The sequence below is a fragment of the Passer montanus genome, unplaced genomic scaffold, assembly GCF_014805655.1.
Source record: "Passer montanus isolate IOZ18808 unplaced genomic scaffold, ASM1480565v1 scaffold10, whole genome shotgun sequence".
In the NCBI taxonomy this organism is placed as follows: Eukaryota; Metazoa; Chordata; class Aves; order Passeriformes; family Passeridae; genus Passer; species Passer montanus.
This window is the reverse complement of record NW_024356505.1, coordinates 16,461,023-16,487,730: the sequence shown is the minus strand read 5'-3', so window position 1 is coordinate 16,487,730 and position 26,708 is coordinate 16,461,023. Positions and strand designations below refer to the sequence as shown.

The window sequence follows — 26,708 nt, the reverse complement described above, 5'->3', positions numbered from 1 at the left end:
TTTCCTATCTTCTTTCATACATAACTCATCATCCACACCCTATTTGTCTTTCTCAGTCAAATATTATCTCACTCCAAATATTTGTCTTTCACTCTATCAAGACCAAATAGACTTTCTGTTATCCTGGCCAAACCCAGACAACAACAGTAACCACACACCACTACTCTCATTCAAAGGCTGGGTTGAGCCTGTCGGTCTCCACCCCTGCTACATGTCACTGTCCAAGTTGCTTCTCCTGTCCATCCCATATCTGTTCCTGTCAGGTTTCATCAGGTCCTTGTAGCCATCATTTCTTCCTTCCCAAAACATCCACCAAACGGTGGGCACACTGCTTCAGGATTGGTTTTATTAGTCCCCCAAAGGACTGGGTGAGCAGCACTCTCTGACTCCTTGGGGAAAGTTGGGGTCCTGAGCACTCCTGGTAATGCTGGAATTGTGTTGATCTTCATACTAAAATGCAAATCATTGGAACCACGTTGCTAGATACTGGCATATCCATCATTCAAGGATCACACAGTCTCTATTGCTTGAACCAGGACTAGGACCAGCAGAGTTTTAGAAAACTCTTCTGTGCATCATATTTATTTATTTCATGCATTTTGCAAATGGTACTGTTTCTCCTCTACATTTTCCCTCCCAGGAAGATTTCTTCCTAGTAATTGAATACAAAGGCTGACAGCCAGCAAAGGGCAGACCAATGTTTCAGGAGCCTCTGGAATATACCTAATGTACTGCATATGAATGTACACGTACTGGCCTCACAATCAGAAGATGGGAAACACAAAGGAGTTACTAGTTTCCCTGACTCAATATTTCTCTACAGACAGCTTAAAAGTCCTGTCTTTGTGAAGGTGAGCAGTGTGAGGCTCTGAATTTTTATCCAAATAGAATTAATAGCAATCACAATACTAAAAGGAGGTAAATAAATTATATACCTCACCTCTTTGAGAAATGGGAACTTCTTCAGGGTACATCCAGATGTTAGACTCTGGTTTCAGTTTCTTCTCTTTCTGCCACATTAACAGCTTTTGCAATTTTATATTACTCAAGAACATAATTGTCCCACAAGGAACTTCTTCTTCATAATCTCCGACATGGCAGTGCTACAAGTCTGACTTGCATTCAGATTTCAGACAGACTGTTGAACTATGGAGAATGGATATTGTAACACAAGCTTATAGGTCATGGTGACTTCTTGCTGATGTTGCTGTTATTTTAAAAGTTATTTCATGCTGTCCTTGAAAGTTAAAAGCAGATCATACTAACAAAGTAATTTTCCTGGAATCTTTAGGGCTGTGAAAATCATGATTTGGGCCTTGATTTTTCTTATGTTGTCACTTTGTTCTCAGAGCACGGAGCTTGACAACTTTGCTTCTTGGAGAATACTGAAGTAAAACAGCTGAACGTCAGAAACAGCTCATGATGAGCTTGTCATTTGAGTTCAACAGCAGGGGCCCCACACTTGGTAACCATTACCACTGCCTAATCTACTGCATGTTTTCTTAGTCAGTAGAGATTAGAGCAATGGTACTTCAGACATCTATTGGGAATAGAGCTAAAATAGAATCATGAAAATTATGTGTAAAAATAAGAATGTATAATATAAACAATGTTACTTTGCTGAATGTTGGCCTAATAAAAATGCTGCTTGTTGCTATGATGGAGTCCTACCTTTGGGAATTGACTGCAGACTCTAACAAGAAAACAAAGAGACTATGGGCTTTTGAGGCTTCTATAAATTTAGAAACTCATTGAGAACACTTGTCCACACAGGGGGAAGTTTTCTAAGTTACGTGCTTGGGATTAGGCTGCATGATTGCCAACAATGTTAATGGGAGTTATTCCTGCCTCTGAAAATATCAGCCGAACTCTGTAATAAAGTAATTTCCTCCACTATTTGTTTAAGAGCTTTGTGCCAAATTTCTGACCTCAGTTACTTATTTGAAATCCAAGGTTGTTTTTTGGATTGTGTTGTAATGAATCAGTGCCTGCAGGCAAGAGAAGCAATTGCTCAATAAAATTCAGAGACTACAAGTACATCTAGGACTAATATTGTCTGCTTCTAATGCATATTTTTGTACCACTATACTCCACGAATAAACCACCAGTAGGGGACATTAAATGCATTATAAATAGAAAGCCTGTGAAATAACTTAATAGACTAAGGAAAGGAGTATCAGCTGAGAGAACTGCCAGAAGAATGAATCCAAAGATTAACCAAGGTTAGTTTCTGTTCCTTCTCCTTGGGGCAGGCAGAGCCCTTCGGTGCAATGTACAAATGCCGAAATGTTCAGTGCAATGTACAGGAGACTAAAATGACAAATGTTAGCTTTGCATTCCAGAGAGTCCATTATCTCTTGAGACATTGTGGCTTACCACTGCATTGCAGTGAACTAAGCACTGACCCACCACAGCAATCCAAATGGGCTGTGGGAGGCTGTTTTGCTGGTTTAGAAAATGTTCACTAAGATGCAATAGCTCTGACAGACCAGGAATAAAAGTTTTTGAAACCTAGGTATGACTGGGGACATTCTGTATGGCAATAGCCATACATCAATATTTATCATTATTTCAAATTGGGGTGACAACTTAGAACTACTCACACAGTATAGTGTAAAAAAAAAATCATGGTACTAAAGGGGAAGCAATTTGATTCTGGCAGTTTCAGTATCAAACAATTTCATTGTACCAATTAGAAGTGAAGCTGGAAGACATTTTTCCTTCTATGAAACAGTGGATCTGGTTTGAATATGTCTTACAGAGCCATGTGATACTGTGCCACTCTTTCTGGATTTCCAAAGATGCTGTGATAAGTGGAATTCTCCTTTCCAGTGTAGACAAGACAATGCTCTAAACAACCCAGACCATGTAAAATTGAGTTACTTTAACAATTTTTCACAGAAAGCCAAGTCAGAAACTACTGTTTAATATTAAACTTATCTAAAAAGAAATTAATTCTACTGAAGTTAACAAAATAAATCATTATGAGATTATAAGTTATCATACCGTATTGATAGAAGTAATTTTATTTCTTTTTCTGCATTTTTTTGTGTGTGAAATCTTCATTTTTGAACAGAATAAAAATGTTAATTGAAAATAGTATGATTAGGTCTAGTTTAAATGCTAGAAGCCCTTTGGGTTTACAAAGTGCTGGGCATCTTGGCTTTGCTGTAGTAAAGCAGAGTAAAGTATATGCAATTTTAAACACAAGAACAATCCAGCATTTTTACTGCACCTGCATAATTAGCAAGTCAGTTTCTAGCTGATTCCCGTTAGTGGAAACTCATTCAGTGGGCCACCACACACCTTGGTCTGATAATTTACACCAAAAGACCCTGTTGAAGTCAGAGATACTTTGTTATTCCCTGTATATCAGTATTTGCTTACAAAGAAAAAATGGACTATGCCTTCATCCTATCCCAACATTTAGTCAGAAGTATGTTGACTAAGGCAAATACTTGAGGAGGAGAGTGGTTTACACCTTGTCAAGAATTCACACCACACCACATCTAGAATGTAAAGAAATTTTACAACCTTCTTCAGCTTGGCTTTGGGGTAAACTACACTAGCATAGGTGTCCTTTTTTGTCAGAAGCAATAAAGCAGATTGTTGCTGCTGCAGTTTGGCAGATGCTGACAAAGGTCCTCAGGTGTTCTTGCTAAAGAACAGAAATAAAACAAACTTGAAAAACACACTGTCTTAGTCACCACAACCAAAAAGCCCGGGTAAGAGCAACACAGCTGTGGAAGGGAAGGGAATAGATTTACAGTCAATGCAGCACTTCCACTACTGCCATTAGGTCCATTGTAGTAGTGGATTACCACTATTTTTATAGTGCTTCTTTACTTATGTTAATCTTTTGCAGCAGAGACATATTAAAAAAATTCATTTTTCCCAGAAAAGTGATTTTCAGTGTTTCACTGTGTGCTTTACATCTCTCTACTCTAACCTAGAAGATCAGATGGAGAAAAGCAGTGTGACTCAGACAAGGAGGCATCGATCCTATGCCAAATACAAGTGGTTAAAGGTGTGGTGTGGATTACAGACCGAATAGGAGAGATCACTCTGGTGTTTACACTCTCTGGGAATGGCAACAAGATCCCGTATTTATTATCCTGTTCAGCAAAATGTCAATTTGAGAAAATTAGGGAATTGGCAAGAATTAGAGTTTAGTAGCAAGTTAGCAATACTAAATTTGTCTGCTGGGAAATTTGTCTTCTGTCAGTTTCCCAGCTAAAAACTGTGAAAATGCAAGTCGACTAGATTGAGTGAAGAACCACCAAAATTTCCAAAAGAGACTTTTGCCTTATATCTGCTGATGAAAGCCTAGATCTTTGGTCTTCAGTCTTTTTACAGTATGTTATTTATGGTGTTCTCTCATGTCAGTCCTTTTATCTCATCAGGTTTCACATGAATAATTCACTGAAACTCTGGCTATATGATTTGATTGCTCTTCTAGAATGTATGTTAAATTTAGTTATGCTGCACTTTTCTTAGTGAAGCCTTATTACTGAAACTCACAGTTTAGCAGGATACAATCCCCTCCTCCCACCTTCCAACTGTGGGTTTTGTTGTGGGTTATTTCTTTTTTTTTAAAAAAGAATGTCAACAACACAGTGCTAGACAGATCCTCCATTTATACTCTGAGGCTGTATTTTCATCTAGGTTTTCACTTCTCAGAAAGGTCTTGAGTGTCTTGAACTATGTTCTATTCAAGTGTATTTCTTGTAGGATGCCAGCTGCTTTCCTGGCACTAGCCATGAATGTCACTGCTAAATTATGCTCTCTAACACTGTCTCTGACATCTTGAATGCAATGTTTCTAACCCTGACCCCCCTTCTGAATTGAAAGACATGTTGAGGATTATTCCTGTTCTGGCCCATTCTTTCTCACTTCCACTTGTATTGTGTTAGATAACTGAACTAATTGCTGTGACTCAAAAATGTCACAACTTTGCATGTAGTGGCTTGCTATCTTCCTCCCAGAAAATTGCCAGCATGAATAATGTGTCAGCAAGGTTTTAAAATAAAGATGATTTAAAAATATTCTTTCTAACTGTGCAACAAGATGATTATTTGGATGAGATAATTTCTATTGTCTGCCTAATTAAAATTGTATATTGACACATAACCCCTGTGTATCTCTTACTGAAGGACTGAACTTACCAGGACTGAAAAATCTGAAAATCATGGTCTGAAACGAGAGTGGTTAACAAATCCTTTTTTGTGTAGATACTGATTTAGTCAGGAGTCCTCACCTCTGCTTGACTGTTCTGCATACCCAAATTCTGTACAGACATAGCCCTGTACTTCCCTTTCTGACATGTGCGGACCATGGCATTTTACAGCACTTTCAATGGGAGTGATGGGGAAGAGCACAGAATATGACACAGTAAGGAAGTGAGCAGTTCGTATTAATTGCATACATGTTTCAATATTTTATGAAGCTTGAGTATGGAGGTCTAGACTATGAAAAAACACATAATGCTCATATCAGGAATACCACCTGCATCTAACTTTCTTTGAAATTGTTTAGTACAACTTTTGTTTATAATTCCAGTTAGAAATCAAGAACATCTACAACCCCAAGCATCAATGCCCTTCAATATCTAATTTCACAGTTTTCTTAACACATATCTCTTGTTATTTATTATAGTCAGTGTCATCCCAACACCTTTGTCTGTTCTTGCTACATTTTAAATGGTTTAGCTGGCAAGCCATCAATCATAAATCATGAGACATATTTTAACTTCAACTAAGATCAGTTTAGAAAGAAAACAAGTCTTCTATGGCCTAAATGTGTACATTACTCACATCTATAAGTGATAAATGCCTGTTCTGGAAAACTTTTTTTTTTTAGAGTTTTGGTATATATCTATAGAAAGAAACAAAATTTTCCATTTCTTTATGGCCTGGAGCAACAATATTATTGATAAAACCAAGGCTTTTAATGCGAGGAAGCCTCTGCAGACAAGTTTCACTGTTCAGAAATACATCCATTAAACACAAACTTTCTTGCTCCAGTTATATTTCAGTCACTAGCTAAATGGAGGAATGATATAATCTTAGGAATAACTGCATTTCCTCCTCTGGAGACATAAAGAAGCTGGAATCATTGTTTTTATTTACTCAGTGCATTTTAATGTTTCCCTTCCTGTAAGATATCTTATACAGACTAGTTCTTCAGTTGTGCTCTGACTAACTTCTGACACAATACAAAAACAAAGACATTTTTATAATATGAACCCATATGTGAATTGGCCATGTGTTTTTGTGTTTTTCTCTACTTTCTCTTCTTGTTGTTAAAGAACAATATGACAACAATAACAAACTCACAATAGAAAATTATGAAAAAAACCAAAAACATTCAGTTTTATAGTACAAAACAAACAAGTATTTGGAAAAGATACCAGTCTTCCTAAAATGCAATTTTAATTCAAAAGAAAACAGATAATTTTGTATATTCTGTCAGGTCTATTACTAGCCACATTAACCAGGTGATACTCATTTCATTTTACAGGTAATTTATTGCAACTGCAACACGAACTCCAAGGCAGTTCACAAAAAATAATTTACCTTAAGTAAACACCATTTGCCACTAATGATGGGGCAAGACAAACTTGCAGAGCATTTATGAACAGTAACATCTCTCTCTTTCAGTACACATTTGGAAACCAATCTCTGTTGTTTGCAGATGAATTAAGCATGGCTTGAAAAATCATTAAAGCCATCTGCTTTGATGAGAAAAAAAACCTGCTGTGATCATTTTATTGCACTGAGAGAGGCTAGGGACCATTTTACAATATTTTTTAGCATCATTTACCCTAAATTTGACATCCTGTCTAAAAAATGGTAAGTATTATCATGTCATGCTTATTCAGAACTATGTGTACAGACAAAGCAGCTTATACAGGTAACTCAAGGTACTTGTTTTGCTGGTCTCCAACAGATGGATAAGCCTGTTTTTCAACCATTAAAATCTGTAGTTACAACAAACTAAATGTTTATGGGTTCTGTAAAAAGCTTAATCTCCCTCCTAAATGATAGAAGCTAATAAGCATAAAAATATCATCAGTGTTTCAGTTACAAATTAGTTCCCATGGTCCATTTAAACATAACCCCTTCTTTTTTTTTTCATTTTCCCCCCAAGAGTGTTCCGCAGTTATTCAAAGTATAATAAACCAGTAGGATAATATTGCTGGCTCCAAATACATACTTTTGAGACCAAATCCATCTCATTTAGCTAGAAATAACTTCTAATAACTTTCAGAATCCCTTTTTAAATTTCCCTTTTAAAATACTATTTTAACTCCTATAATTTGATCAGATTTTCCTTTCAAGTAGCTTTAGCAGTATTCTAGTGACTGGATTCCACCACGACTGACTCTCCTGAAATACTGTACAAGATGTACAAATGCAGCATTCCTCTACCAATAACAACACTTTCCTACTCCCTATTTAGCTTTTGTACAAATAAATGTACTGCACATATGGAAGTTGTTAGTAAAACTTGGGGCAATAAAGCCTCCTAACATTAAATGAGTCATATTATGGCACTTTTTTCAGTTCCACAGAAGGGTTGTGAATGGATCACCTAGAAATGTCACTTATTGCATCAACATCCTAAACAGGATGGGCCACATGTGACCTGAGCTAGGAACCAAGGGAGAGGAACCAAGGAGCCATGTGAGGCAGTAGCTGCTGCCTAGAGCCACAGAAAGTATTCATAGGTACTAACTGTACTCCCTTTTCCTGTAACTACTGTACTCATCCAAATCTTTTGGCACATAACAGACTCTCCAGTTCCGGGACCAGCCTGGAATAAACAGGCTCTGGGTATTCCTGTCTGTGCATTCATCACAGTTACGAATCCTTAGAGAAGTAGATAATCAACACAGCACAAAGCAGCGATGGGACTGATGGGTTTCAGTGTCTGATGGTCATAACTCCCTTGATCCAGTCTAGAACCTCATTTGTTTTCATTACCAGATCACATCCTCCTGCAGTAGGCAAGAACTTCAGTGTACAAGCTGCTTGAAGGCCAGGTTGTTCAGGAGGAGCTTAATAATATGGAGTCCTCATTCAGATGCATCTGCCTCTTTTTAATTTATGACTCTCCAGTTCTCTTCTCTCCATTCTAAGTCTTTTCTTGATATTCCTCCTAAACTCTATTCTTTCTCCAACAACCCTAATTATTCATATGGCTCTAGTCACAGAATGATCCTTTCCTTGTTTTCTTTACTTTCCCTCCACTTCATTTCCTTTTCATTTTGCGTCTCACTTCATAATGCCTAGAAAAGTACACACATTTCTCTGTTCACCCCTTCCTTGCCAGTGCTCTACCTTTCCCTTGTGGTTATATATGTACATGTGCCCTGTGAATGTCAGCAACCACACTCCAAAAATCAGTCAACAGCTTAATAAAACTTACTGAGTTTTCAGTACTTCCCGAATGCTTAGATGCTCTTCTCTCAACCTCCTGTTTCCATTATTGAAAAAGCCTAGTCTTTGTAGCAGGTTTCATGAACAATTGTTTATACTTAACAATAATATTTGGGGATAATAAATCAATGCAATTACTCCCAATTTGAGGATGGAGAACTTGAGCACAAAAAAATTAAGAGGGTGACCATCCTTGTAAAGGAGGTCAGGTAAAGATCTGAATGAACAGACAAGTCTCTGGACACATAGCTCTGATGTTTGTTCATTTTCTCTAGTGTATATGAAAAATATTTGACAACAAATTTTAAGCATACTTTCCACTAATAAACATTAAAGAAAAGTCACTCACCTGAAATCTTCCATATCAAGATGAAAACATATAATCTATAAACTAATTCTGCTGTTAGGTGTGAAAAGAAAGAAATAGCCAGGAATTTCTTTGACTATGTAGAGGATCACGTGAAATGTTTGATAACTACGTAATAAAATATTTGACACCTATGTCATACACACAACAGTAGCTGTTAAAGTGTATGCAGTATCAACTATACAATCACAAGTCATTACCTTTCTCTCACTATCTATTCCATGCTAATTCTAAGAATAAAGCATCATATTTGCATAAGAATATTATCTCAGTTACTCAACATTGTTTTTAAAGGCAGACTTAGAAGTTAAACAGTGATATTTTTAAAACAGTACAATGAATATTGTATGAAACAGTCACATAGCAGAGAGCTGAGTGAGATAACGCATCTACAGTATTTTTCTCTCTCTAATAAATGATGTTTACAAGCATCTGTGATCAAGCTTCTATACTCCTTGAATGACAGTATTGTGCAGTTGATCCCTGAACATCTTAAGCTGCCTTTTAAGATCCATTCTCTTAATTAGGTAAAGTGCCTTGGATCTCATTGCTTTTATCCCCAGATTTTCTCACATAGCACTTGTCTTTTAAAACTTCTTGGGCTGTGTTACAGACACACACACACACACAGAAAAAAAAAAAAAAAAAACCAAAACAACAACAACAACAACAAAAACACACACACAAAAAAAAAAAAACAAACACAAAAAAACCAAAAAACAAAACAATCCAACAGTCTTCCAAAATTAGCTCTGAGGCAGAAGAGCTCAGAAACCTCTGCTGGGTTTGCATGGGAAAAACCTTGTCATTTCAAGACTTTTACCATTCATCTAGTCTCTTTCTAATTGATCATTCCATTCCCCCCAAAAGAGCTGCTGAAGAAAAGATGAAAGCTACACTATAACGGAAGACCTACCATCTTATATTAAGAATTAAGATTCACGGTTTGGAAGGAGATAGCAGCTGCTCCCTGTGTACAAGATGTAAAATATATCACATATAACATACAGCATAGAATGAATTTTACATGCATGTTAGTTAGTCTTATCATTTCCTTCATCTTCAAACAATTAGTTAATATATTTTCTTTTTTATTCTGTTATACTGAAGAATATAAATATTCTGAATCTAAGCTTACAGTCACAGCCAACTTTTCCCAGCTGGTTAAGAGTTTAAGGAGCACTGCCAATACTTGCTGATTCACAAAGTCATGTTAGTCATTCTCTCTTTGTCTGTCTTCAACATTTTCTCTACTCTTTTCCCTATTTTTTTGGTCAGTATTGTACAAAAGATGCAATCTTTTCTTTGCTTGTATATTTGTTCCACAAAAAATAGTGTTGATGGTTCTGATAATAACCACAGTATGATTTATCTTGATATGTTCCATATTTGTGTTTCATTATAATTAAGACACATTTTTTTCTTTCCACTCTCACGTCTTCAATGTTCTAGAAAAGTGAGCTACTAAAAGAGGGTTTTCTTCACTTATTTTGAACAGAAACTATCTTTATTTCCTAAGAACCATCCAACATTTTCCATAATCTAATTTCTTTGCTCTTTATTTTTCCCAGCACTCAAGCATTTGAGCTTCTTTATCCAAATATGCAGGTAGAGTTGTGAAAAATTGCAGCTACAGACTAGAAAAAATTAGAAGCTACAATTCTAGGTTCCACAGTGAAGCTCAGTATTTGCTAAGTACATTACATCACTGCTATTTTTAGTGCAGCAGCAGTAAAAAAGAGATTCCAGACCCCACTTCACAAAACACTGAATATATAGTAAAGAAAAGCTTTTATCCAGAAATCTTATCAATTCTGATCAACCTACTATAGGTGTTGGTGGAAATAGTCTTATTAATTTTACTTACCTCCATGTTGATTTGGGCTTAATCTGTAATTTGCATTATAATGGTTGCAGCTCACATACAATCTCCTGAAAATTCAGAAGACTTTTGTAAACACTAAAACAAAACAAAACCAAAGCAGCAGAGAATATTTTCTCTGACTTCAGGAAACTAATTTAAGCATGTGCAGTGTCAGTGCTGCTTCTAAAAGCCAAATCAGAAAGCAAAGACTCCTTCTTCGAAAGCACGGCCTGCCCAGAACCACCTTTTCCCGACCTGGGGCAGAGATGAGTAACAGCCGTCCCCGGCAAAAGACAGCACTACCTGTTGGGTTTCTGGCAAAACCTCAGTTTCTCTTCAATATCCATAGTAAGAGACATGAAGAAAGAAGGTGAGAATTATACCTGTGGGAGGGATGGAAGAAGAGGATGTGACAACTGGAGTGGCATCTGGGATACAGGGCTCAGTTCTTCATGGCATGTTTCATGAGGACATTCAGAGAATTCAAAGAATTGTTTAGGTTGAAAAAGACCTCTAACATTGTAAAGCTCAACTACTAACCCCACACTGCCAAGTCCACCACTAACCATGTCCCCAAGTGCCACATGCACTTCTGTTTTTAAGCACCTGCAGCAGCCAAGAAATTCCAGAAGTTACTACTGGCTCAGCAAGGGGCATCACCTACTGTGGTCAGGAGAAACCACAAATAAACCACTGGAGCATCTACAACCAGCAGTGCCTCAGCTCTGCTAGAGCAGATGTTTCACTGCACCCCAGCAGAGCTGGCATCTGATGGCAGACTGGACGTGGATTTATAAAGGATTTCCTCATCTTATGGAAAAGCTCAATAGATGAGAATAATATTTTTCTGACACACCTACTAAAAGTTACTATAGTTCTCACATCACTGAAAAGATTTTTTTTTCAATCTGTGTTCCATTTCTGGTTTCAGTTCTGTTAAATTCTCTGTGAGTTTTCCAAATGGAGAAGTACTATTGTACTGATAGCAGTATCAATGATCTGTGATAAAGCTTTAGTAATATTATAGTCATTTGACCTCACCTACATATATGGCACAAAAAACCTAGGCAAAAAAACCATATATTCTTTTCTGTGCTTTTTCTGTCCAAATTTTAAAAAGTTATCTAGCTAGTCATTTCTTTGCAGTGAATTTTTACCTCAGGAAATTATAGAGGCATTAAATTTCTGAGTGAAGTAACAAAAGAAAAAACTCTAGGAACAATTTTCTATTCAATGACTCAAATGATTGCAATTAACAGCTTTCACATTTTCATGAGTTTAAGAAAGAATTTGACCTTCTTAACAAAGAATCAGAAACTGAGTACTCTTTCTCTTAATCGGTCTCTGAAGCTGAGCTAATTTAATTCCTGGATGATGCTGATTTCTTTGCTATAGCAGAAATTTGACCTTATAGCTTATAAAAATTGGTTTTTGGTATAAGTGCATTGGAGATGTTTTTATACAGTATTAATTGATGCTTATTGCAAGCTGGATGGCTGATCATTTAAAGCTGTGGTGTCAGGCATGCCTTGCTTGTGGGTCTTTGCGATATGACAGCAAGTACAAAGACTATTAAAATCTCTTTGTGAAAACACACAAAAATCAATCCTCTTCCAGAAGGAGGTGCCCTCCAGCACAATCAATACAAACTGGTACAACAATATCTTATGGTGCTTGTCAGCTGCTTTAAACCTTTTTGCTCAGCAGAGCTCACAAAGTGCCGCTGCGTTTCATCTCTGCTGGATTGTGCCAAATGAAGATGTATTTCTAAATGAGTTGCAGGGGCAAATGCTGCCATCAGTTACCCCTGTGCAGATGGCTTTAAATTCAGGAAGGTTGTAGAAGACTGATCTCAACTTAGATTTCATCCACTAGAGTTAAAGAAGATGAATTTGTTTACTGCCTTGAGACTTTCCTTTCCACTACTTTAGTTATGTTACTGGTTCTTGATGGAAATTTTTGTTCTACATTTTGATTCTTGCATGCTGGAGAGACCAGAACACAAGAGAAATCTGAGTCACAAAAATATACAGGTTCTTTCACCTTCCTTTTATTATTAATCAATGGTATTAGCTCTAATTACAAGGCGACTGATGGAAACTAACATCTTCAAGATCTGTATGTCTTGATCAGGTGCACATCTACCAACTGCATTGGGGTTGTGCATTTGTCACACCTCTAACACATGGCTGTGAAAATCCTAGGATTCCTGCAATGACTTTCTGGCAAACATTTTCCCCAGATCACTATGAACCCATAACCTGATAAGTGGAACTATTTGGTTCCTACTGCCTATCACCTAGTTCAATCAGTTTCATCTTCTGATACATATCCCTTGAAAATAAGCACCACAAAAACCAGAATGATAAAGAGCTCTGACTTAACATAATGTTGCTAAGTGTTAGACACAGTAAAATACTCTACTAGCCCAGGACAACACACATTTAATACAAAAAGCTTGTGCAGTGAAAAAATCAACGGTATTTTGTGTTCTTGTGCTGTATTTCTTTATGTAATGAGACATCAAACACCACGACTGAAACCAAATCCCATAAAATCTTGTCCAAACAAGCCCAGTCAAATCAAAATCCCTTTTATGGAAATTAACCTTCTGTGAGAAGAACAGGAAACTCAACCAAATAGGCAGCTGCACAACATTGTGAATTAGTACATTAGCCTTTCAGCCTTGGGAGAACAGTTTAAGTTCCGGCATTAGGCACAAAAGCAAACAATTTTTGAGGTCTCATATGAGTCATGCTCATGATGTACTTTTGATAGCTCATGATCAAAGAAAGGTCACTGTGATTTGGGTGGATGGCACAATAGATCTTTAGCCCCTCTTATTATTAGCTACTTAGTCAATTTATTAAAAGTAACAATGAAAAACGAAGAGCCATCCTCCTTGATGAATAAAGAATATGGAGATGAAACAGATCCTGGTTTGTGACTCAGGGAATGATAGTAAAAATGTTAGCTTTTCAGTATTGCTGTGGAGCTGCCATCATGGGTCCTGGTTAGCAGGAGATGCCTGTGCTGACAGAACTCCTGCAGAAATCAGGGATTGGCCCTCATTTTTTGAAGCTGCTGGGGTATATCCATGCTGGCCACATTTTAAACATCACCTCCTAAGAGCAATGGAGCAGGCAATTCCCAAATGTCAGAAGCCAAGCAGGCGAAGCAAGAGCCTGGCTTGGCTGAACAGGGATTTTCTTTTGGAAACAGGGCAAAAAAGGAAGGTGCATGTGCAGTGGAAGCAAGGTCAAGTGACATGGGAAGAATAGAGAGATTCTGCTTTTTACTAGAGGGAGAAAATTTGTGTGGCCAAAGCTCAGATGGAGTTCAAGCTGGCCAGAGGACAATAAAAAGAGTTTTTTCAAATATATTGATGGCAATAGGCAGTGTAAAAATAACATCATCCCATTAAAGGATGATGGTCACCTCAAAAACAGGAGCAGGACAAGGCAGAGATGTGTAATGTACTCTCTGTGTTTGAAATTGTTCTGTCCAGGTTTCAGCAAGAAAGATGTATTTAATACTGAATAATATCATTCTATAGTCTTACAGTGGTCTTATTTTAGTGGGCAATGCTAGAATAGTTAATACTCTAAGACAAAATATCACAGATACTTGCCATTTGTAATGTTTTTCTGCCACTCTCAGTATTTGCAGTAAGATATGTTAACCTATCTGAGTATGTTGTTATGTCTGCCTTTGTTTCCTGAAAGTGGGATTTTCACAATGAATGAAACACAGAAGAACCTAAGCAAATGGGAATATATGGGATAAAAATAAAAAACAATTTTTCTCATCTGAAGAGGTGAAAAAGCAGATTGTAGTGCTCTGGTGCTGACAGAGATACAGAACAAAAATAAGTAATAGTCTGTTACTGCTAAAAAGCAGAGGAAGAAAAACGTTTGGATTTGCATGGAGAAGATCGAAAACAACTGGATGCCACAGCCCAGTTCTTTACATTTTTATCTTCATTTGCATTTGTGTTGATTGGCTTGACCTTGCTCAATTCACACCCTCTACACAAGAATAAATGTATAAAGAAGGGGCAGAGGCAGAATGAATTAGTCTTATAGCATACACAAAAAAATCCAATAAGGCATACAAGATTAGCTTCATCCATATGAAAATGAGGTGCAGAAGGGAAATCTTGGGCCCAGCCCTACTGAATTCAATAGACTTCTGAGTTCTTGTTTTAACTAAACTGTGAAAAATTCATAGAACTACTAGAAATGCTGGAGAACTTACCTAGCCATTGAGTGGAGCTCTGCTGCCAGAAAATGTTGACAAAACCCAATGCTTCTGATTGTGTTTGGCCTTTGAACTCTGTTCCTCCACAGTTTAGTTTCACCTCTGCAGAGAATGTTCATGCATTCAGGACACCATACATCATTTACAGGTACAAAAAGACAGAGGGACCTAAAGTCTGTAGACCTCAAGGCAGGCTCAGAGAAAACACCTGAACTGTGTACATTAAAACATTGTGACTAAATATTCTTCTCTTTAACTTATTTTGACAGAGCTGATTAAATTTCAGTCCTAAACTCTCTGCTATGAGCTGTAATTATTATACTTAACCTTCAACTCACTAATTATTATTTTTCTTGAAGTCTTGTGAAGTCATTCTGTTTTACAGTTCTCAGTGGAAGGTGAACATTTTTCTATTGTTACGCAGAAACTTGCAAAAAATAAATGGATTGTCTTATGCCAGTAATGGGAATCTGTTAAATGTTATTCCTCTCAGAAATGCTCAGTCCCTTTTTAATTTCTACAGCTATTTTGAAACTGGACACAGGAAAAACAAAAAGTTTTCTATTTTTAAACTTTGAATATACACCAGTGAAATCCTCCCTATAGCCTTTTCTTACAGATAACTATATTTCGAGGCCTGAGTATATTTTAAGTCCTCCTTCATCCACTTTCATATCTTTTCTGCCCATTTCACCAAAAAATTGGCCTGTGTGCTTCCTTTCCAGAGCAATTAGACTGGCTACTTTCCTAGACTTTTATTAGAAGATTTTATGTACTGGTAAGAATTTAGTACAGCTTTTTTCTCTTAATTCTGATGGACCAGAATAAATACCCTATGAGTATCACACTAAGTTGTATCTTACAGCTTCAGGATAGCAGAATCATTAATGACATTCCTTAATAGAAGCACTTATATATTAATAATGTATACATTAATTACATGGCTATTATATAAAGTGCCTATAGAGTCTATGTACATAAATAGAATCCATGTAGTAAATCACAAAGCTATATGTCAACTGTAATTATCCATTCATTTTTAACTTCCTTTTTCCTGCTCCATTGGGCAATCTCATATTCCAGCAATCTAGAAAAGTTAGTCTTCCTTTCTTTTATTTTCTGATGAGGTTTTCCTTCTTTTCTCACAAAATCTGAAGTTTGGGTAAAATAGAGAAAAACAATTTGTATCTTACAAACATCTGAAATAACTGACAACTTTTGTGGAAAGAAGCAGTTTGAATATTTGTGTGAGCACATAAATATTAGCTAACACATCTGTACTACTTCTCTGAGATGCTCTCTTTTGACCTCACTTTCAAATTCTTTGTCAGGACTTTCCATTGCAGTCATTAACTTCATAAGCAGAAAATTAAGAAACCTGTGCCACTTTTTAAAAATTTTTAAACACTTGAGGAATAGTTTTCTCTTTCTCCTTCGTTTTTTGTTTTTTGTTTTTTGGTTTTTTTTTTTTAGCATATGAGGTTCAGAGGGAAAAGATTGCTTGGGATTGTTGCTATAAAATCTTTCTTTATTTGGGCAGGGGGAAAGCTGTAAAATTTACTTCTGTCTCCAGAAACAAACAGCATGGAAGTAACAAGCAGCATGGGCACAGTAATACAACTCCTTCATATCCATGTCAATAAAAACCCTATACCACATTGCTCTACGATTATTCTATAATTATGACATAGCAACAGCTGTATTCAGTAGAGTGGGTTAGAGGCTTTAGCTTTAAATCTGAATTTTACCTTTCAACAACAAGAATAAAGCAAAAGAGTACGAATCTTGATAGCTATTGAATTTTAAAGGGGAAGCTTATTTTTCCTTCAAAAGCAGGGTCATGAGAAAAGGAAGCTATCCCGTACCTGTCTAAACATTTAAAAGCTGAGGTGCTGGAAAGGCTTGCTTTTCTTGGTGTCCTTTTTTTGTTATGTATATAGGCTCTAACAAGGGCCTTTTCTTTAACAATAATGTTACTGTCCACTAACTAATTTTTTTCTCTTATCAATAATTTTTTCTTTTTCCCTCTTTTTTTTTTTTTTTTTTTTTTAGCATATGAGGTTCAGGGGGAAAAGATTGCTTGGGATTGTTGCTATAAAATCTTTCTTTATTTGGGCAGGGGGAAAGCTGTAAAATTTACTTCTGTCTCCAGAAACAAACAGCATGGAAGTAACAAGCAGCATGGGCACAGTAATACAACTCCTTCATATCCATGTCAATAAAAACCCTATACCACATTGCTCTACGATTATTCTATAATTATGACATAGCAACAGCTGTATTCAGTAGAGTGGGTTAGAGGCTTTAGCTTTAAATCTGAATTTTACCTTTCAACAACAAGAATAAAGCAAAAGAGTACGAATCTTGATAGCTATTGAATTTTAAAGGGGAAGCTTATTTTTCCTTCAAAAGCAGGGTCATGAGAAAAGGAAGCTATCCCGTACCTGTCTAAACATTTAAAAGCTGAGGTGCTGGAAAGGCTTGCTTTTCTTGGTGTCCTTTTTTTGTTATGTATATAGGCTCTAACAAGGGCCTTTTCTTTAACAATAATGTTACTGTCCACTAACTAATTTTTTTCTCTTATCAATATAGAGGTTCCTTTTCTTATGTGATGATGTGTTCTTTAGCACATCTCGTTGAACACTCCAGATTTTTTATAAGAAAAAAAACAGAGACCATTTCATGTAATGCAAAAATTCATTGGCTTGAGTTACTTACATGTCCTAGGTGTGCAGTCGAACAGAAGCTGAACTCATCTGCTGTCCCAGAATCAAAGGTCTCTTAGCAAGCCATGCTAAGCTAAATTTTGTTTCTCATGAACTACAATTTACAGCTTGCAGTTGCCAAGTTGCAGCAAGACTGAAAGTTTTAATCTGCTTTCCTTAAGATTAATGGTTCTAGGATTCTTTCCTTGCTCTTCTTTACTGGATACAGCTACGACAGCCTGTCCTCCTAATGTATGGAGCTACTGTCTGTCCCATTTAGGGCTTGTATGAGAATTCAGCTCACACTTGCAATGATATTTTAGACTGATACCATTTTGGGACAATGAGTCAGCAGGTCACACTTCTCTGGCTAAATCCTTTTATATAAATTTTCAGAAATACTGACTTCCCATTATAGTTTATGCACATGGTCACCCCCAAGTAACACAAATCAGCCAAATAAAACTGCCTTTAGTCTTCCAAAAATACTGCTATCTGAAGACATCACATACACAGTATTTCCGGAGTTTTTTTGGATTATTTAAGGTGAGAGATTTGGGTCTCTTGCTGTCTGTGTTTGTCATAAGCATCCCATCAAAATCCAAACCTTATTGTCATGAGAAATCTGGTCTTGGATCCACACCTGCTTTCAGAGAGTAAGATGCACTGCTCTCTTGATGAAACTGATATAATGCATGAAGTCACCTAAGGTTTTAAGGCAGAGTCCAAGTCTGATGAAATTACAATACGCACTGCTTAATGTTATCTGTTGAGGCTGGAACTTAGAGCATTATGGAATATGGAATTGATAAATTTAGAGGCAATATGAGAATGGAAAGAAATTTATTAGTGTGTTTTTCTCTCTCTTACTTTTGGGGGTTATTGGGTTTGGTGAAAAGTTAGCTGTTAGTGGTAGTGATATAAAACGAGTCTTACTCACTAATTGGTCAAATTTTATTACTGATTTTTTTTCATTTCTTCTTTGTTGAAAGACATATAGTTCCCAGCTAAACATAAATGTACCAATATTTCTCTTTTCCCTTTAAAAATAACTCCAACCCCAATGTTAGCAGTTTTTTTAACCGTACACAGGCCTTTGCAATTTAGTGTAAAAAATCCAAACTACTTAAGTGAGTTGTTTTACCGCCTTTTCAGTTCAGTTAGAGGACCCAAACAAAATTCTATACATAGAACTATCTTGTACCAATAGAAATGTGTGCCTTCCTTTCAAATACTCATGTTCAGGTACATCCAAGTCATCTGTAGCCAAAGGTATATTCCTTGGCTGGTCTAGCCTTTCTGGCAAAAACTACAATATACCTGATTTTTGCTAATATAGAGAATGGCTGGAAGCTTAGTGCAGTCCTTAAGACTTATAAATGGTCACATGGTCTTTGTGACAAGCTGGGCAGGCAGCCTGACCCTACAGAACCCAGATAGCTTTGTGAAGACTAGTGCTGAGCCACCAGGAGCAGGGACTCCAGCACACAGAGTCTGCCAGCACTGGTCAAAAAAGTTAATTGCAAGGATTAAAGGTGTGTATAGAGCTCATTCAGAGAGCTTTATATAAAGCAGAATGACTTATCTACATCAGTAGAATTCAGAAGACATGTACTTTTGTTTAATTTCATGTTTTATTGTTGGTCTCATGCTATGCCCCGGGTCTTGATCATTTGTATAACTTTCTGAATAATGCAACAAGTAAAAAAGTCCTGTGTATATACTATGCTAGACAGGCATACATATTACCAAATACAGGCTATAGTCTCTGTCAACATAAAGCTACATAGCTGATTTCAAGGAAACCAAGCTGAGTTATACCAATCCACAATCTGCCCCATTATCCTGAAAGGTATTCTTCTTTTGTGCTTGTGGATTTTGTTGGGGTTTTTTAGTATAGTGGGATGAAAAAGACATTACATTTACAGCCCCAAACACTCTGCATATTCCAGTATCTTGTTTTTAACAACTACCAAACACTGTGCAGATGATTTTACAAAATAACCAACAATCACTCCAAAGTCAGAACTGATATTCCTGTCCTTGAGGATATGCTACCAGGGCCATACACATCCCCAGCGCAGCTCTGAGCCTAACACATTTGGCCCACTGACCACAAAGTGCACTGCCTCCAATTACCTTTTCTCTCTTGCTCTTATCTCAGTGTACTGACTCTGCACTTATCTTAGTCCCTTCCTTTTATCTAAAACACTGCAATCTTCCAAGTCCCTTAATGCAGTTCATGGTTTGACTCCTGTTGTTCTCATCTAATATTATCTTTCTGTGTTTTACTTTCTCTCTTCCTTTTCCTGAAGCACTCCCACAAGCACCAGGGTCTTAAAAAATCACTGCTGTTTACAGAGTTTATTACTTTCCATAATTTCTTATGATTCTCCTGCAGCATGTCATTCAAATAATTATCTTTGTGATTTACTGTATCAGTCATATAACCTCCTTCTTCCTGTACTAATCAGCTCTGGAGTAGGCGCTTGGTAGAGCCAGATTGCCCCTGACAGAGTTTTTCCCATCTCTGCGCTTCCTCACTCAAGGATGCTGGGATCCTGCTCTCTCTCATCTTCTACACACACACAGTTCCTCGTCAGATCTTCCAGGGCAGACTCACCCTGGCTGTCCAGCAATTAGCCTAAACTTCAGATTTCAGCAAATGTCTCAAGCTCTGAGGAGCTGGTGCCTCTGCAAAAAATCTCTCTCTGCCTCTATTTAGGTGGCATAGCCATATGCCACTGCCCATGCAAGATTTTGACTGAAAGATACCATAGAAAGCCCTTTGCAATACATCTAAAACATGCAACACTCTGTACCTGAGCTTCTACAAAGTGCCACTGTACTGATGAGCAGATTTTCACTAAAATACCATGGGAGAGTGAAGAATTGGCTTGAACTATCTTCAGATAGATCAGCTGGGTCCTGTCACAGAAGGGAGGGGAAAAGAAAATGGTGAAATCTCCTCAAGTCTTTCCTTTTTAGGGCAGCAGCAAGGAAATACCATAGCCTCTACTGTAAATTACACAGGAAAAATGATATTTTGGACAGCAATTCTCTACCTGGATACTTGGAAAGTAATACATACAGACATTCCTTCTGAAACAAAATGAGTTGTACTCAAAAACTACCAAACCACCTCACCCCCCAAATCTAGGCAGTGGCTGTAATTTCCTCTACACCACACAACTAAAAAGCATTTATATGGGCATATGTGCCCACAGAGCTTTGTAAGAGCAAAGACAAAGACACACAGTTATAGCTTACCAGATCCAAATGTTTGATTGTAACCCTGCCTCAGGGTTACCTTCCTGTAACTCATTTAAAAGCTCATTTAAAATGAACAAAATTTCAAGGTACACTGGATATTTTTGAGGTCAGCCCAATGAAACTATATAATAAGGACAATACAGCAGTATTAAAGACATGATACATTGCTAGAGTAAATACTACTATGGCTTTGGAGAGCCTGATGTAAGGACAACTTCTTGGAGTTTATTTACCCTTTCTTTTGGTGATGCGTGTTGTGGCATTTTCACAAAAAAAAAGTTATTTGGGAAAATGTCAACAAGATACTTCATAGACATTTTCAGACTATTACATAAGAAGATGGCACAGATATTTCCTTCCCACAGAAATTAAATTGGTGCTCAAGGAGGAAACCAATATTTCAACCTCCTGAAAACTGAAGTTAACTTTACCTACCTACACAATCAGGAAAGCTGGGGGGTAAGGGACAGCACTTGGCTGATGCATTTTTGGAGTCTCAGAGAGACAGATCTGGGCAATCCTGCAGTTTTAAAATGCTACTGCCCCTAACTTTCCATCTGGCTGCTCTGCCAGAGATTACTGCTCTTGTAGCAGATGAAACAAAAGACAGTGCACTGTAGTCCCCTCTTGTGTAGGGCACAGGGAGGGGAGAGCTCAGTGCTGTATTGCAGATACTCCAGTTCTCAGCCTGGTAGCTTAGCAAAATGCAGTGGACTTTGAACTGGGGTTTCTGATGCAGAGGCACCTGCTCTCAGCTGCTGCCTCCTTTCCAAGCAGATCAGCTTCTGATATAAAACCAAACCAAGCCAAACCAACAAAATCAGAAAAAATTAAAAAAAAGAAAAAAAAACCAAACCAAAACAAACAAACAAAAAACAAACAAACAAAAAAAAAAAACCCAACCAAACCCTCAAACACACAACAGAAAAGCCCTCAGATGAGCAGAGAACTGAAAAATTAATTTCCTAGGCTGTTATTACTAGATCCTAGGCTAGTATGTTAGTGGAATATTCCAAAGCTATGATTCTTAGAGTATAAGACATCATATTAATTAAGACTCCCAAAAAATATTTGAAGGAGACTATTTAGAAAAGTCCTCAGAACTATTAATGTGAGCACTGAATAGGTCTGTTTATGGGTGCTATTACCTGTAATACATGAACTGAAGCTAATGCTCTTCAGAGGAGAAAGTAGCCATTAACAACTCAAAGATTTCCTCATAATACCTTTTGTACACATTGATCTGTTTCCTGCTATTAAAAACCAACCAAACAAAAAAAAAACCACAAAGAAGGCAAAAATATTTAATAGATGATATTGTCCTGTGAAAATGGACGTGAAGCCCAACCCAGTCAGATGTCAAGGGCAATAAAACTCTAAGCATTAATCCCTGGGGAATAGTCACAAAGATGAAAAGATTCTGAGCAATGGGCTCTTTGCAGGGAATTTCTGGAGAAAAGCATTTATGTATCCCAGTTTCCCCTGGTAACCTCACCAGACCACGATCAGGACAGCAAGCAGATGTGGTCTGAGAAGCAGATGAAATTTGCTCTTTCAGTGAATGCAACATTAAGATTGTTAATGTAAGAAAGTTAGACTGGTGTAACCTTGGAGAGAAAAGGGCAGACTCTTTGCCATGGAACTCGCATCCCTAAAGAAAAAGAAATTGTCCTAAACTTGCAATGTTAGCTCTCTCAAATGGATTCTGAGGGAATCTGCCAAGTCCTTCACTAACTTCACCTGTGTTCAGCTATCGGTGCAAGTGATCTGTGATGGCACATGAAAGCTGAGCCCCTTCAGCTGTTCCACAGTGCTGGGTCTTTCCAGCGATGCCTCCCAACTTCACAGCAGCTCTACCCTGTCTGCTCCAATGCTCTGCCCACCACAGAGACAGACGAGCAAACAGATTTATTCTATTACAGCTCCTACTAAAAACAGGTGAAAGCTGCATATTCCCTCCACTTGTGGTACAGCTTGAAAACAAAATTATAATAACCCAAAGCAACCAAATGAAAACCCAGCCCCTTACCCCAGCCCCAAACATCCCACATTCAAATCCAGTAGGGTATTAAAATGCCCTCTGAAAACGTGTAAGTGTTCTTAGTAGGAATCAATCCCAAAATATACACATACCATCCTCCTCCCTTTTGTCAGTCAAATACAATGCTTTGGTCATCTAAGTCCCTGCTATAACTCCTATATACATACACATGAATTGTACATTCGCCACCCTTTTTTTTTCCCCCATTCTTTTTTTTTTTATTTTTCTTCTTTTTTTTCTTTTCCTTTTTTGTTACACTTTGAAGCAAGCCATTCTAGGCACTGGGCATAGACCATCCTCACCCAAAAGAATAACCTTTCTGCAGGGGCCTCTCCAATCCAAATGGTTAGGAATCCAATACACAACAATCTTGCAGAAATCAGCTGCCAGATTTATTATTCTACCTGGAAACCCCCAAACAAAACAAAACAAAACAAAAAACCCCAACCCCAAACAAACAAAAAAAGTGGAATAAAAATAGACTTTAAATAAACCTCTTAGGTACATTTTAAAAAGGGTTAATCAGTTCAGTGAAAGACCTTTTTGTCTTCTGCTGAGAGATCGTGTAATGTTGGTCTGACTGCTTGTTTTGTTCAGTGAGTCACTACCATATACAGATATATATATATTTTTTTTCTTCTTAAATATTACACATTCGATGCAATTTTAAAAATCTTTTTTTTTCCTTTTTTTGTCCAACCCCTTTCCCAAATACCCACATCCTGCCACAGGCAAGAGGCGCTCTGTGCTGACATTAAAGAACCAAAACCAATCCAAGGACTTTTCATCAAAGCATGTTTCATTTGAACCTTATTTCAATGGAAACCACATTTTTTTTAAACAATATTACTCAACATTTTCCCTTTCCTTTTTGCTAGTTCTGCAATTTTAGACTTCTTTTTCTCAGTTGATCACCAAGTATTTAAGTGCCATTGAGACCTATGAATGACAGAATTAGGTGGCATATTAAGGCATATATCATAAAATATGTTGTCTCATGGATCTGGGTAAATTAAATACCTGCCCAAATGCTTTTTATGCACCTGTGGTTTCTAGTGACCACTACTTCTTTACTTTTGATTAAATGTGTATTAAAATATTCATAACTTAAGTAGTGTCTTAGCTGACAAAGGATGGAAGATAAACCCACCACCTAAGACTGTCTTTGAAATCCATCCATTATGATCGAAGTTATTCTTGTCTTTTTATGGTTATGTATTTACTCTTCTCCCACTTCTTGACAATCTAGGAAAATTAGGTACTTCATATAACAACTATTTAAATTTCACTCAGCAAAAAATGAAATCCAATTCTTAGCTCCCTCTCCACCTCTTCAACCTATGAATTATTGTATTTCAAAAAAGGTGCTCATAAATATTTTAAACTTTTGGGGTTTTGCCAGTTTTTGTTTTACATACAGAATAGCACATGTGGTTTGTGTCCAAGGTAACCCCTCAAAAAATAAAACAATTTGAAAAAATAACAAAACAACCCAAAAAACCCCTCAAAATTTAAATTGTCTTCCGAGCATATCCGATCACATTTACATTTAGTGTCCAAAACAAGTTGATTGGTAACACCAGTGCCAGCACTACAACGTCATACAGCAACTTCATGGTATTCTTTGACAGTTCATCTCTGTTCCACCGAAAATTACAAAAGGTTCTGCAGAGCTTTCCTTAGCAAGCTGAAGCTTACTAGTCATTTGTGGATGCGCATAAAAGCTGCTTATAGCACAGCTATGGCGTAAGCTATTTTCTAAGCAATAAATGGTTCAAGTCATCTATTTTGTCCTGAAATGCTACCTGTAGTTACAGCATTGCTTATAAATGGTCATAGTAAAGTCAGCATCAAAGAGAATATTACAGAAAAAGACAGCAGCAGAAGCATTAGCATTATCTAGTATTTATATATGTTATCAACATAACACAGCAGTAAAAGGTTTAAATGCATATTAATGGGTACCGTGTCTAAAAATTACTAAAGTACCTATTTAGTGTATTGGATATTTTTCTCAAGGAGTGCTTGCTGTGTCTAAACAGCATAATTAGATATGTGACTTAGTACAGTTAATTCCTATTGATTAAATAACTTATTTATGTACCAAAGGAAATGGAAGGATACAAAATGTTTTCTCCCTCCTGATCATGATCCTGTATTTAATGCTGACATGATCATCAGAAAGCCTACTCCATGTAATTACTAACCTCAAATGGATCTTGAAAAATCAACACCTTAGCATGGGCCATACATGTATAGCAATGTGGCACCAGATACAGCATGCAGCTTGCAGTCTGAAGTCAGGGATTTCACTGCTTGGTCACTGTACTTATGGCCAGTCTGTCATTAAATAGGATATTTTTTTTAAAGTCATCCACAAAAAAAAAAAATAGAAAAAGAAAGAGGAAAAAAACAGAAAAAAAAATTAGGAAAACTATCTGGTTATTCAAAGACAAGGTACAAGTTTTGCCACTGGAAACTTCTAAATTAAATGCTGTGGTATATGGTTTGCTTCTCTTTTATTACTGCAGAAAGGCAATTAGGAATGGCAAGAAACAAATGCCCTAGGCATGCTGTGTTGATATCATCATCAAAAGTGGTTATTTTGTACAATGAGAATTAACTGTACTACGGATACCCAGAGAAAATGTACAATATCTTATGCTGATATGAAACAAAACAGACATGATATAGCTTTTTTTGTACTTAAAACCTGTATGTTCCCTTCCCAAACTTAAGTAAAAAGCAAACCCACCCTTTTCCTCCTTTTACACAGAATAATGTTTAGGTTCCAACCCTCCCCTTTCAAATAAAGTGCGCTGTCCATGGCAGACCATAGGAGTAATGCAACAGGAAAAGCCCCTTTTAGTGTACTATTTAAAAAACAAACTGAAGTCGATTCAGCTTTCCTCTGGGTCTTGGGAAAGAGGAGAAGCTTAAGGGAGGGGGAAGCACCCCTTCAGTGTCACTGTTTTTAATAGACATAGCCTTCGTTATAGGGGTGGGTGTTGCAGCAGCCTCCGTCCTGCATGTAGACCATGCTCTCATCAAAGTGGGACAGAGGCACAGTGTCCTCCTCATTGATGTGGCGCTCCATGTCAGTCTTCAGCAAGGGGCGCTGGTTGTCGGGAAAAGCCATGGAGAAAAGCGCTTCAGGGTCACAAACAAACTTGTAGACGTATCTTTCTCCAGCCACCTTAGGACAACAGAAGAGAAAAAAAAGGCATAGTATAAGGCCTTGTGTTTCGCAGCTCCAAGTTCAACAGTCTTGCAAAGAACTCACCTTTGTTACACAATTAATAATGCGACAGCAGAACTGGTAAGGTAACAACCTAGCAAAGACAAGAGGGACCTGCCAAAGCAGACTGTGCAGAATGCTCTTAATTTTGCCACTCATGACATCCTGTTGGAAGATGAACTAAGTATTCTGCTTCTAAACATTTGTTTGCGATCGTTTCCTCTACTTAACCACAAATGGAATTGTTCTTATTGGAAAATGTAAACAAATTGTCACTACAGTGGCAAAATAAAATTACACACCCCGTGTGCGAAGTGGAAAAAAGAATCACATAGTACAGCAGAGATCTGGATTTCACTTTACACAGATTGATTCATGCTTATGAATAAAAGCACTTTAGTTATAGTGCCTGCTGATTGTACAGGGACAGCGTAAGCAAATACGTAGGCTAATATGTACTTAGCAATTGCTCATGCAAAGCTGGGACATTTGGATTTGCTTATGGAGGGGCAATTTGTC

The 26,708-nt window shown here is 37.2% G+C and overlaps 1 protein-coding gene across 5 annotated transcripts in view; it reads right to left on the bottom strand.

The window, feature by feature from the left end:
- Window positions 1–23,322: 23,322 nt before the first annotated feature.
- Window positions 23,323–26,708, bottom strand: part of ETV1 (ETS variant transcription factor 1) — a 66,873-nt gene continuing 63,487 nt past the window's right edge. For all 5 annotated transcript variants that reach the window (XM_039712069.1, XM_039712079.1, XM_039712058.1 and 2 more), the window contains one exon: window positions 23,323–26,147. In XM_039712069.1, the coding sequence (XP_039568003.1) occupies window positions 25,926–26,147 (222 nt within the window). In that variant the 3' untranslated portion in view covers window positions 23,323–25,925. The remainder of the gene's footprint in view (window positions 26,148–26,708) is intronic.